This window comes from Erigeron canadensis, chromosome 7 (genome assembly GCF_010389155.1).
Source record: "Erigeron canadensis isolate Cc75 chromosome 7, C_canadensis_v1, whole genome shotgun sequence".
Taxonomy (NCBI): Eukaryota; Viridiplantae; Streptophyta; class Magnoliopsida; order Asterales; family Asteraceae; genus Erigeron; species Erigeron canadensis.
This window is the reverse complement of record NC_057767.1, coordinates 23591996-23606754: the sequence shown is the minus strand read 5'-3', so window position 1 is coordinate 23606754 and position 14759 is coordinate 23591996. Positions and strand designations below refer to the sequence as shown.

Below are 14759 nucleotides of genomic sequence, written 5' to 3'. Positions count from 1 at the left end.
CTCAAGATGTCAATCAATTTTTTGCCAGCAATGTTGCTGGACCTTCATAGTATAATCTTCAACTCACTAATGATCAAATTAACCAGTTGATGAAATTGTTGAGTGATCAGTCTATGTCTAATAGTGTGCATGCCAATATGGGAGGTACTTTTTTCAACTCAAATGCCTTTTTCAATAAGATTTTTGACCTTTTCTTTTGTGCTAATCAAGCAAATAGACCATCCAAACCTATAAAGGGTTGGATCAATGACTCTGGTGCTACTCAGCACATGACTGATTCTGATAAACATATGTTTAATGTGATTGATGTTAGTGATCTTGGTATAACTATTGGTCACCCAAATGGAACTCAAGCTAAAGTTGTGAAAATTGGAAACTTAAAACTTACTAAACACATAACTTTATATGGTGTGCTTGTGGTTCCAGAGTATTGTGTCAGTCTCTCATCTATTCATTGTCTTGCTAAAGATAATAAATTTTTCATAGGTTTTGATGAACATCACTGTTACTTTCAGAACTTGAAAACAAGAATAACTGTGGGGATTGGTAATGAGTATGGTGAACTTTACTTGTTTGATGAAACTGTTGGTGGTAAGAATGATGTTATTTGCTTAAACTCTAGTCTTATGTGCAATGTGTCTAAACATACTTGGCATTCTAGACTTGGTCACCCAGCAGAACAGGTTTTGATTGTGTTGAAACACAAACTGAGACTTGATAATACCTCTTTAAACTCTCCTTGTGAAACTTGCCATAAGGCAAAACAAACAAGGGAACCCTTTCCCTTGAGTGACCATAAATCTTCTGCTGTTGGTGACCTAATACATCTTGATCTTTGGGGACCTTATAGGGTACAAAGTAAAGAAGGTTATAAATACTTTTTGTCTATTGTTGATGACTATTCAAGGGTTGTGTGGGTGTTCTTGTTAAAGAGTAAGGAAGAAACCTTTGAAAATCTTGTTAACTTCTATAATTTGTTACAAACTCAGTTTAACAAGAAAATTAAAGTGTTTAGGAGTGACAATGGAAGTGAGTTTATAAATCAAAGAATGATTAATTTTACTAAACAAATGGGTATAATTCATCAAACTTCATGTGTTTACACCCCACAACAAAATGGAATAGTTGAGAGGAAACATAGACACTTGCTCAATGTTGCAAGATCTCTTATGTTTCAAGAGGGGATACCTCTTAGTATGTGGAATGAATGTATTCTAACTGCCACCTATTTGATTAACAGGCTTCCTTCCTCTGTTCTTTGTGCAAAATCTCCTTATGATCTCATTTTTGAATGCTCTCCTAATCTGCCCCATCTTAGAGTATTTGGATGTTTGTGTTTTGCTACCATCTTAAATAATACTGATAAATTCAGTAGTAGATCTGAAAAATGCGTTCTTATTGGCTATGCTGATGTCAAGAAAGGATACAAACTTTACAGTCTTGATAATAAAACCATTCTATATTCTAGGGATGTTGTCTTCTATGAAAATGTTTTTCCTTTTAAAATAAGATTTCAAAATAAGGACTCTTCTACTGAAGATGTCACTCATCTTAACTTCTTTGATAAATTTCTGTTTGAAAATAATGAACGTCCAACTACTCCCATTCCCAATGATGAATGGAGAGACCTGAATCATAGGAGTGATGACACTAATCCCTCTCACCATGGCAGTCCCTCTTTTGGTTCTACTGATGAAGATGGGACTTCTTCTCATTCTGGTAGTCCTCCAAGGACTACTAATGAGGAGATGGGTGCAACATTCATTGATGAAAACACTAATAATTCTGAGGGAAATCATATTAACAAGTGCTCCTCAAAACAGTCTTAATCTAAGGAGATCCACAAGAACTATTAAACTGCCAAAGAACTTGAATGATTTTGTTTTAGGGACCAAGACTAAGCATAGCATTTCCAATTTTGTGAATTATTCAAACTTGAATTCTGAGAATTTGTGTCTTGTGTCAAATCTTAACAAACATATTGAACCCACTTGCTTTGAAGAAGCCTGCAAAAACCCACTTTGGGTTGATGCAATGAATGCTGAAATAGAAGCATTACATAAAAATGGGACTTAGACTCTTACTAATCTTCCCCCTAATAGAAGACCCATTGGCTGCAAATGGGTCTATAAAATAAAATATAAATCTAATGGGGACATTGATAGAGGCAAAGGGCTGCAGTCAACAAGCTGGTATTGATTTTGAAGAAACCTTCTCTCATGTTGTCAAAATGGTTACCATTAGATGTTTTATTACTATTGCTTGTCATAATTCTTGGCCTATCTTTCAACTTGATGTTAATAATGCCTTATTATATGGTGAGATTGATGAGGATGTCTATATGAATCCTCCTCCTGGTTATTTTTCTGCTAATGATTCTAGAGTGTGTAAATTAGTAAAGTCTCTCTCTAGGCTTAAGCAAACTCCTAAAAAATGGAATGAAAAGTTGACATCTGCCTTGATTGAAAATGGTTTCAATCAAAGCAAAAGTGATTATTCACTTTATATCAAGTTTGAAAATAATGTGTTTGTTGCTTTGTTTGTTTATGTTGATGATATAATTGTTACTCGTAATTGCATCACTGAAATTAATAAATGCAAGGATTTTCTAAGTAAAAGATTCTCCATTAAGGATCTTGGTAAACTCAAATTTTTTTAGGAATTGAGGATATTGATACCAAGGAAGGTATATGTCTAAGCCAAAGAAAGTATTGTCTTGATGTTATTTCTAAGTTTGGGTTACTTGGATGTAAACCATCCCAAACTCCAATTGAGTCCAATCTTGGACCTTGTAGTGATGACACTAATGATACCCCTCTTGACAATGTGACTGAGTATCAAAAGTTGGTTGGTAAGCTCATTTATCTAACCTTAACCAGGCCTGACATTGCCTTTTATGTTCATGTCTTGAGTCGGTACATGCATAAACCATATCAATCTCATCTTAAACTTGCTTTACGGATTCTTAGGTATTTAAAAGGCTGTCCAGGTAAGGCAATTCTGCTGAAAGGTAATTCTAATCTCTCCTTAAAAGCTTATGTTGATTCTGATTGGGCCAAGAGGGTGTCTGCCAGGAAAAGTATCACTGGATACTCTCTTTTCTTAGGTGGCTCACTCATTTCTTGGAAAAGCAAAAAACAACCCACCATTTCCAGATCTTCTGCAGAAGCAGAGTTTAGAGCACTTGCTGCTATTACTTGTAAAGTTATTTGGATTCTAAAAATCTTAAACGAATTTGGCATTAGGCAGCAGGAACCTGTTCCCATTTACTATGATAGTAAAGCTGCCATCCAAATTAGTGCTAATCCTTTTTTCATGAAAAAAACTAAGCACTTTGAAATTGATCTTTATTTTGTAAGAGAAAAAATCAATATGGGGGTTGTTGAAACTGTTAAGATTTGTTCTGATGATAATATTGCAGATATGTTTACTAAAGGTCTTACCTCTAGTCAACACAACAAGTTCTGTAATCAATTAGGAATGTTTAATCCCTTCCACAATTAATTTGTGGGGGGTGTTAAAATATCAAATCAATTGTGTATCTTACTTGGAAAGGTTTGTGTAGGCTGCTAGTTTTTTATTAGTTAAGATTGCTAAAGGATTAAAGCATGAAGAATTATGGAAGGAAGCTGCTTGGTTTGAGGAATGAAGAAGGAAGATCTTCAATGGACTTGGTGTGCAAGTATTTGAAGTTACCAAGGACTAAAGTTGTTTATTTATATCATGTTTCTATTTAAGCTGTGTTTGTACATGTAATATCTAGAGGGACCAAATATGTAACTTCCTATAGGGTTTGGCTATATAAACCAAACCCGACCACTGTTCAGACTACCACTCTTGCAGCCGTTGTTTACTGTTTAAGAAAGCCTCTTTTTCGATGTAACCGTTAATCTCTTTTTTTGCTTATTTTGTATACAAAACTCTTGATATTAATCGATGACTAGTTCGTTCAATATTGCTGCAATGATGTGTGTCTATTATACATATATTTCTATATAATTTTACAGGCCTTTTCTTGGCACAATGTATATATCTGCTATGTTTCCACTTCCTCTCGATACACACACGCATGGCATTCGTATATATGGAGTCACATCATCAAAACTGGTGTCATGTAATCGATTTACAAATACCAAGCAATCAAAACAATAATAATGAATATAGTTAGGTATTGAATGTAGTTGTATTAAATTTTTGAAAGAAAATTTGAGCTGATAAAACAGAATTTTGAGGAAGAAGAGAATGAAAGAGTTATAAGGAAGAAAAGAAATCAGGTGCACGTACAATTTGTTGCTAAGATTAAGGAGGAAGTAGTCAATAGACCAATAGAGACCGGTTGATTAAAAAAAACTGGTCTCTATTCTTTTTGGAAAAAAAACAGTTACGGGTGTGGCTACATGTTAGGTGCATGCCGTTTATTTGAGGAATAGAGACCGGCGGGATAGAACACAACCGGTCTCTATTCTTTTTAAAGTTTAGAAACCACTTGTTTTATACATATTCGGTCTCTATTCTTTTTAAAGTTTAGAAACCACTTGTTTTATACATATTCGGTCTCTATTCTTTTTACAACTGGTTTCTATTCCTATATACCTATAGAGACCGGTTGTGAATTTTTATAGACCACTGTTTTAGACCGGTCTCTATTCTTAAAACCGGTCTCTATTACTCAAAATTTGTAGTAGTGGATTTTCATTTAAACTAGGGATATGGTGACACGAGAGTCTCAACAAATATGGTTCGTGGAACTAAACCCGCCCAATTCCCATGGAAGTTAATGCAGAAATTTGTTGCCAAGTCCTCCAAATCTAGTTTGTGTAAACGATTGCCATACTCGGCAATCATAAGCCAATTCCCATCCCTCGTTACACAAAGATATTTATAGTTGATCAGACTATGTTGTGCACGGGAGAAGGTTGCTACTTTCACCCACGTATCATCACCTTCCATCCTCCAGAGGTCACCCTCCGAATATGCCAAGGAAGTGAGACCACTCCGCCTGTTGGGAAAAGAATCCAGCTCTTGAGTAGTAATCCCATCAGCATAAGAAACACACAAGTGAATGCTGCCGTTGACAACAACTAAACTCTCACAAAAACACCTACCACTTGGAATTGGTGCGTGGGAATTTAATCTCTCTAAACTTTTCTGATTTTACATCAAAATTGACTATTCAACTTTGACCTCCAATAATACTGGCATCTCTCACCACAAAATAAAGAGTTTCACCTACGTAGGTAGCCTAAGACCAACGACAGTTAGAGATGCGGCGGTGTAGGTTTTCTAAACATTGAATCTTTCTCCACGAATCAGACGTGCGTGCACGAGTAGATATAAGCCCCCAATCTACCATTCGAAACAACTTGAATAAGCTTGTAATCATCATTAGATGAATGAAAAAAGAAACCAATAACATCCCATCTAGGGATAAAAAACCGAGGTAAATTGGTCATGAACAAGTTCTTGTAAACCCCTGTCAATGGATTCCAAAACACTAACTGGTTCGTTCTTTCAATGACTACACATACCAATCCATTCAAAGTTGCTAAAATTTTAACATTCCGAGAATCAGCTGTGAATGGCATAGAACGTCGCTTCGTTAAACTGTAATCAAGGGCCACACACAAGAATATACAATAAGTGTAGGAACTCCAGTCACACTTAAGAAGCTTATGTTTATGTTGATCTACAGATGGGTGAATGTGATGGAGGTGCATCTTTGCAAACTGTTTGCTTGATATTAAGGATAGTCATCGTTTGCAAACACGCTTCAAACGAACTACACGCTTAGCTTCAAGTCTTGGTAATATCTCCGTCTCTATTATTTCATCCGGAAGCTCCACCCTGCCATGGGACGACGCCATTGATCCAATAAAATAACCCAATCGCAGAATTTGATTTTTTTTTTCCAATGTCAATGTAAGTGTAATTTTATTTTATTTTATTTGTGTGTATATGTGTATATATATATATACATGTATATATATGAAAAGCTATTTTGAGAATTTTTTTTGCGAGAACCTTTTGAGAACTTTTCAAATCAAGCCCAACCGATGATTATTTTTACATGAAAATTGTTTTTTGATTGTTTTCTGAATAACTTATGTGTAGTTTTGAAGTTTATAATTGTTTGGAGTCATGTATTATCATCCGTTATACAATTATGTGGAAATTTGGATTCATGATCACATATGCACGAATATTGCTATGATTACATGTGATCATCTTGCATACATGTGATCATAGCAATATTCGTGCACATGTGATCAAGAATCCAAATCTCCACATAATTGTATAATGGATGATAATCCATGCCTCCAGACAATTATAAACTTCAAAATTATACATAAGTTATTCTAAAAATACAAAAAAAAAACAATTTTCATGTAAAGAATAATCATTGGTTCGGCTTGATTTGAAAAGTTCTTAAAGGTTCTCGTAAAAAAACAAGGTTCTCAAAATAACTTTATATATATATATAAGGGTATATATAGAATGTCGATGAATAGATGGTTACAGATAATATGTTTATTATTATTTTTCTCCGTTAATTTATTATAAGTGATAATATTTTGTTTCTTTAAAAAAGATTACCAGTTTACCATCATATATGAAGATTACGATTATAATAAGGTCTGGTTAGCTATATAAATTCATTGATTGATCCATGTTCTTTACTTCTTTTGAGATCTACAATTCTTCAATCAATTTTTTCCATAAAAAAGGTTTTTCTTCTCTATTACTAAGAGGAAATATGGTTAATCTCATGTGACAATTTTTTTAAATGAGATTTTTGTCTATTTGTCCATTATTTGTCCATTTATAAGTAGAAGTTTTTATTTTACTTAAACATAAATAGACCGCATTTGATTTTGAATAATATTGTCTTATACGTTTGTAAATTGTAAATTTTTGACAATACACTTACACATGTGTAATTAATAAAAAAAAAGGTTAATATTTATAAAAATGTCACCATGTCACATACACATATGTATGTGACCTAAAGAATAGAAAGAAATGATCGGCTGAGATTTTTCCCTTGCTTCTTTTTTAGAAGGGGTGGTCTCGGATTATCTTTCCCCTTAGGTGAAATATATTAATAAGATATATGGGTATATTTGTGATTTAATTTGTTCAAATGCTTTATTAAAAAAAACTCTAACTATCAATTAATTACTTATTACTTAACCCAAATATTTTTTTATGCATTCATTCACTTAATACACTATGCAATTAATATAAAAATAAAAATTGGCTGACCATTAAGTGAATAAGTGATAGTTTTATTATTGACTAGGTAATTAGCTGGGCCTCAAATTGGGTCAGGTATGCTAGTTTAGGATGTGACAAACCATATATCCACAAGAATTTAGGATGATTGGCGAAATATATTAAGAAATTTGATAAGAGATTCGTTGGGCCATTGGATTGAAATGTGAACACGTTAAATGTGACCGTCACTGATCGTTTATCATTCGTGATATGATAATTGACGATAACTAAAATCCCTATGTCTAGTAACTATACGATGGGCGTATCTACTCTTAAAGACATATTATAGGGTTTCCCATTAGATGATTGGAACTACGGGGACTTATATTGCACATATTAAACATCAAGGGCTAAAGTTGTAAATGTTCTCCCTATAAATAGAGAGCCATGTACAACACTTTTAACCTTAATCTTCCACCTTTCTTGTGTGTGTATATTTTTCTCCCATATTCTTAATCCCATCATTAAACAATCATCTTGTTTTGGGAACCCGACATCAATGGCAAACATTATTGCTCTTACGAGGTCCTCTGGATCGTCAAGTACACATTATTATTATCATGTTTTCATTATATTTACAATAGGAATCATATTAATTCCTAACATAAGAATCCATATCAAAGTTGAATCAATATTAAAATCCATATCAAAGTTGAATAACACATTAAAGTTCAAAGTTGAAGTGAGGTTATCAACTTGAAGTTAATGCTCAAGATATGATATGCCTGTTCAATTATTGTTGTTTCCAATTAATGAATCCATATCAAAATTCATCTTTCAATAATTCAGGATGTATTATTTCGAATCGAGCTATCACTATTGAAAATTTTTTAGTATTAAAAGTCAAAATATTATCTCGTTTTTATCTCGTGTTAATAATTGTCTGTGTAAAAAGCTTAATTTATGATGATGCACACTGTAAATCTAAACTCACCACCTTGAAGTTTCATTCATCTGAACTTAATAATGGCTAAATATAAACATATACATGCTAGACATGTATCAATTAATAATGTGTCCAAAGCCACCACCAATTGATTATAAATCACAAATCAAGGACCCTACCTATTAAATCCTTAGACATTTATTGATCCATTTCATTTAAGCGGGTTGCTGAGAAGATGAAGTTATATATATCATTTTGGGAACCCAATTGAAACAATACATTAATGGAAAAACAACATTGCATTTTTAAACAAGTTTAAAAAATATTGGTTTTCACATTTGATTGAACTATGCATATCTTCTTTCCTTGTATCGTGTTTGTTTGTGTTCTTTGTTCTGTTTCTTGTTCTGTAATTGATAGAGAAGAGACAGACCGCTTAGCCTTGCTCTCATTCAAGGAACACATAACATTGGACCCAAATCAAACCATGAGATCATGGAATGATTCGACTCATTTCTGCAACTGGACAGGTATTGTGTGCGGTCAAAAGCACAAAAGAGTTGTCGTCCTCAATTTGTGGTCTTGGGGTCTTTCTGGATCAATATCACCTGCAATTGGTAACCTGTCATTTCTTCGGGTGTTTCTATTTCACAACAACCACTTTACGGGCAACCTCCCACAGGAGGTTGGCCGGCTATCAAAATTAAGGAGGCTAGGACTTAATCAAAATTCTCTGACAGGTAAAATTCCTTTGAATCTGTCTCGGTGTCTAAATCTTGTAGAACTTGATATAGGTGGGAATAATTTCACAGGGATTTTTCCGAAAGAATTTGAATCACTCACTAAGCTCAAATCCATAATCCTTGACAAGAATAACTTAGCAGGACAAATCCCAAAGTTTATTGGAAACTTTACATCCCTTAAACAAATATCTGCAAAGGCATGTAATTATTATGGAAGTATTCCAGATACTCTCGGCCAGTTATCCAATTTGACGTTTTTTGGATTCCCACTGAATATGCTTTCCGGCGTTTTACCATCTTCATTTTTCAATCTTTCGTCACTGACCATGATAAATTTGCCTCAAAATTTGATTGATGGGAATCTCCCCACGGACTTTGCACAAAGATTTCCTAGACTCAGATTTTTATACCTTTCAATAAATAAATTTACTGGACCCATTCCAGTTTCTTTATCTAATGCCTCGAATCTTGAAGAGCTAGCACTTGGTGACAACTTATTCACCGGAACAGTGCCTAGTTTCGATAGGCAAACAAGATTGACATGGTTTGCCATTGGTAGCAATAAACTTGGGAATGGAAAAGCTGATAACTTAAATTTTGTATCATCTTTGGGAAACTGTACCAACTTGACTTTTTTGGGTTTCGGTGCCAACAATCTTGGAGGAGTCTTGCCGAAATCATTATTTAACTTTACTCAACTCACTCAACTCATAGTTACTGGAAGTTTAATTTCTGGGAATATCCCTTCTGAAATTGGACAACTAGTTAACATTAATAGACTGGTGCTAAGCAACAACCTATTCATGGGAAGAGTTCCCGAATCAATTGGGAATCTCAGAAATTTGGGTCAATTGTCACTACATGATAACTCGTTATCAGGTTCCATACCTTTTTCGTTGGGAAATCTCACGCTATTAAGTCAATTAGGTTTGGGATATAACAATTTTCAGGGAAATGTTCCATATACTATATCAAACTGTAGACAGTTGCAGTTGTTGCTACTTAACCATAATAATCTTAGTGGTGAAATACCTAAAGAGATTTTCAGTCTATCTAGCTTGATATCTCTTGACCTTTCTAATAACCATTTTGTGGGTTCACTTCCTTCTGAAGTCGACAACTTAAAGAATTTGGTTTACTTTAATATTTCAAACAACATGATGTCTGGGGTAATTCCACCTAGTCTTGGAGGATGCACAAGTTTGGTTGCATTATCTATATCAGGAAACACCATTCAAGGAGAAATACCGGTTACATTTAGCTCATTGAGAGGACTAAGTAGGATAGATCTTTCCTGCAACAACCTAACAGGTAAAATACCCGAGTACCTTGGAGATTTTAAATCTCTCAGAACTTTAAATCTATCTTTCAACAGTTTTAAGGGAACGTTGCCAGTACTGGGAGCTTTTAAAAACACAACCATTGTTTCTATAAATGGAAATGTAAATCTTTGTGGTGGTTTTCAAGAATTTCAGTTGCCTGAGTGTACCTTTCCTCATCCTTTAAAAAACATCATTCCAGTCGTAAGTGTGTTATTTTTACTAATCATGGCGATAACGTTTTATTTGGTTTATAAAAGAAAGAATAGTAAGAAGGCATCTCTAGAGACCGACTCCGACATCAAAAGTCTTCCACAAGTGTCCTATAGAAACTTACAGAAAGCAACCAATGGGTTTTCATCCGAAAACTTAATAGGTTCTGGGAAGTTCAGTTCTGTTTATAAGGCCGTTCTGTCTCAAAAAGATGGACCACAAGTTGTTGCAGTGAAGGTACTAAAACTTGCAGTTTATGGTGCGCACAAGGCTTTTACTGCTGAAGGTGAAGCTTTGAGAAAAATTAGGCACAAGAATCTTGTAAGAATCATAACTTCCTGTTCAGGAACTGATTTGCAAGGGAATGACTTCAAGGCTCTTATCTATGATTACATGGTCAATGGAAGTCTGGAAGACTGGTTGCATCAAAATCCGGTAGTTGGTCCAGAGATCGAGGAGACAACCAGATGTTTAAACTTTTTTCAGAGGTTGAACATAGTGATAGATGTGGCTAGAGCCCTTGATTATATACATTTCCAATGTGGATCACCAATGATTCATTGTGATATCAAGCCATGTAACATTCTATTGAATGCCGACTTGGTTGCTCATCTTGGTGACTTCGGATTAGCAAGATTTCTTCAATATGCCTCAGATGATTTTTCTGCAAGCAACACAAGTTCCCTTGGTGTACTAGGCACAGTAGGCTATGTTGCGCCAGGTAATCTTCTTCCTTATAAATTCTCTTATTTTTCTCTAATGTCAATAACGCTTTTGAAGTTAGAAGAGTACGAGATCAGCTATGTTAACGGATTCTTATAAAATTTTATACAGAAGACAATATAGTCTGCTCTTGCTAAAATTGCTTTTTAATGTCTGTATCATACAGAATATGGAATGGGAGGTCAAGCCTCAACATATGGCGATATCTACAGTTTTGGAATCCTACTACTAGAGACCTTTACACGCAAACGCCCTACTCATGAAATGTTCAACAATGGTCTGAGTCTTCGTGATTTTGTGAAGATGGCTATACCTGATCATGTTTTGGAGATAACTGATCCCGTCCTTCTGGAAACAAGACAAGAGGAAAATGAACGCACTCGTGCATATAGATCAATCAAGGAGTCCCTGACTACAATATATCAAATTGGCATTACTTGCTCCATGGAAACACCCAGAGATCGGATAGACATGAACAATGTCTTCAATCAACTAGAGTCTGTCAAGAAAACTTTCGTTGGTGGTAGACGCAACTTAATATAAAGTACAAGTGATTCAAATTGTAGCTAATTATGTCTCATGTATTGTGATTTCTGAGAGTTTCAACTAGTTCTAAAAAAAAAAAAAGTGAGTTTTGTTTTGCTTTGTTTTGTCAAACAAAATGAACCATACTCTTTGACTAAATATGCAAAAATCTTATAATTATCAAGTTTATTTCAACTAAAAACAATTCATATTTTCCACCTCCTTGTTGACTTTGGTTTCCACAAGACAACAGCAAAGCAAAGTTTAATTTCTAATTTGGTCACTAAAAAAAATCTCAAAAAATCAGCCCTAGTACTCGACTTGCTCAGGTTTCCAATTAGTTTTAGAGAATATAACACGAGTGAACAAATAAATAAACAAGATATGATTTTAGCCAACATTTTTTGGGTTCACAAAAGTGACCAACAAAGTTGCAACTCAAATTCGAAAATCGCAACGTAAGATTAAACATCGCAACACAAACCCTCAAATGAACAACTCCCATATATCAATTGTTACACTCTGTATAGTGTTTTTTAAATATAATGTTAGTATAACTTCTAAAATGAAAATCTAAATAAGAATTTGTGCTAGTCGGAGGGAATTGGGCACCCCCTCTAGCCCGCCTACTAGCTCCGTCTCTAGATAGAGTTGCAAGGTATGGATCAATTTCAAGAAGTTACAACTTTTAAGTTCAAAGTTCTATGTGAACTTATTAGTCACAACTTTTAAGTACGTACGTTCAGAGTTCCAAGTCAAGATATCTTATGCATATTCAATTATTGTAGTGTTCAATCAATGTTTCAACATCAGAATTCATCTTTCAATAATTCAGGAAGAATTATTTCGAATCTTTCACCCATAACCTTGAAATTTCATTCATCTGACAGACATGCATCAATTAATCTATCCAAGCCACCATCACTTCAAACGACCCTACTTATTAAATCCATAGAAGTTTACTGATCAATTTCATTTAAGACGGTGGCTGTGAAGATTAAATCGTATATATCATTATATGGGAAACCAATAGAAACAATAAAATGCATCAGTTATAACATTAGATTGAATCATGAACGAAATAATTACTACCCAACATAAGAAACACATCTTCTTTTCTTGTATATTGTTTGTTTGTATTCTTCCCTCGGTTTCTTCTGCTATCGATGGAGAAGAGACAGACCGCTTAGCCTTGCTCTCATTCAAAGAACATGTAACGTTGGACCCAAATCAAACCATGAGGTCATGGAATGATTCGACCCATTTCTGCAACTGGACAGGTATTGTGTGCGGTCAAAAGCACAAGAGAGTTGTCGCCGTCAATTTGTGGTCTTGGGGACTTTCTGGATCAATATCACCTGCAATTGGTAACCTGTCCTTTCTTAGGGTGTTTCTCTTTCACCAAAATCACTTCACGGGCAACCTCCCACAGGAAGTTGGCCGGCTAGGAAAATATTAAGGCGGCCAGGACTTCGAAATAATTCACTCTCAGGTGAGATTCCTTCAAATCTATCTCGGTGTCAGAATCTTGTAGAACTTGATCTTGGAAGGAATAACTTCATAGACATTTTTCCTAATGAGTTTGAATCACTCACTAAGCTTGTATACATAATCCTCGACCAGAATAACCTAACCAGAAAAATTCCCAAGTTTTTAGGAAACTTTACATCCCTTGTAAAAATATCCGCTAAGTCAACTAATATCCATGGAATCATTCCAGATACTCTTGGCCAGTTATCCAATTTGTGGTTTTTTGAGTTCCCATCGAATATGCTTTCAGGCATTTTGCCATCTTCGTTTTTCAATCTTTCGTCATTGACAGTAATAAATTTGCCTCAAAATTTGATTGGTGGGAATCTCCGTGCAGACTTTGCACAAAAATTTCCTAAACTAACATTTTTATACCTTTCTATAAATAAATTTACTGGACCTATTCCAGTTTCGTTATCTAATGCCTCGAATCTTCAAGAGCTAGCACTTAGTTACAACTTATTCACTGGAACAGTACCTAGCTATGATCAGCAAACAAGATTGACATGGTTTGCCATTGGTGATAATAAACTCGGGAATGGAAAACCTGATAACTTAAATTTTGTATCATCTTTGGCCAACTGTACTAACTTAACTGTCTTGGCCTTCGGTGCCAACAATCTTGGAGGAGTCCTGCCGAAATCACTGTGCAACTTTACTCAACTCACTCAACTCATAATAACAGGAAGTTTAATTTCTGGGAATATCCCCTCTGAAATTGGACAGCTAGTAAACATTAATAGACTGGTGCTAAGCAACAACCAATTAATGGGAAGAGTTCCAGAATCAATTGGGAATCTTGAAAATGTGGTTGAATTGTCACTCCGTGATAACTCATTATCAGGTTCCATACCTATCTCAATAGGAAATCTCACACTATTGAGTCGATTGAACTTACAATATAACCATCTTGAGGGAACTGTTCCGTATAGTCTATCAAACTGTAGGAAGTTGCAGTTGTTGCTACTTAACCATAATAATCTCAATGGTGACATCCCGAAAGAGATTTTCAGTTTATCTAGCTTGACGATATCTCTTGACCTTTCTGATAACCATTTTGTGGGTTCACTTCCTTCCGAAGTCAGCAACTTAAAGAATTTGGTTTCTTTTAATATTTCAAACAACAAGATGTCTGGGGTAATTCCACCAAGTCTTGGAGCATGCACGAGTTTGGTTGTATTATCTGTTAGAATATGAGCACATAATCATACATAATCACGAGTAAGCGCAACGGAAGAAATCGAAACATATATGCAATCAAATTAATTAACAAAGACTGGAATTGAGTCGTGTACCTTATGCAAGCTCCAATAAAGATAATAATAATAATAATTATATTATTATTACTTAGGGTTTAAAGCAAAACCCCTCTACGATCGCACACTAGACACCCCGAATAACGTATGCTAGTACCCGATCACAAACCAAACAAACCCTTTGTTTAAACCTTAACTTCAAAGTCAAACACCCTTAATGAAAAGGGAATTCGGCCACTTCAAAGAAAAGGAGAGAAAGCTTATGTGAAAAAGTGTGTGAAAAACCAAG

The 14759-nt window shown here is 34.8% G+C and overlaps 2 protein-coding genes across 2 annotated transcripts; both read left to right on the top strand.

Moving 5' to 3' along the window:
* The first annotated feature begins 8503 nt into the window (after positions 1–8503).
* LOC122608018 (probable LRR receptor-like serine/threonine-protein kinase At3g47570) lies at positions 8504–11802 on the top strand. Its single transcript, XM_043781100.1, has 2 exons — positions 8504–11157; positions 11326–11802. The coding sequence occupies exons 1-2, from the start codon at positions 8511–8513 to the stop codon at positions 11700–11702; spliced, it is 3024 nt and encodes a 1007-aa protein (XP_043637035.1). The 5' UTR covers positions 8504–8510; the 3' UTR covers positions 11703–11802.
* Positions 11803–12934: 1132 nt separating this feature from the next.
* LOC122609123 (LRR receptor-like serine/threonine-protein kinase EFR) lies at positions 12935–14411 on the top strand. Its single transcript, XM_043782184.1, has 2 exons — positions 12935–12964; positions 13071–14411. Exons 1-2 carry the CDS (start codon positions 12935–12937, stop codon positions 14409–14411), a joined length of 1371 nt encoding a protein of 456 aa, XP_043638119.1.
* Positions 14412–14759: the final 348 nt, after the last annotated feature.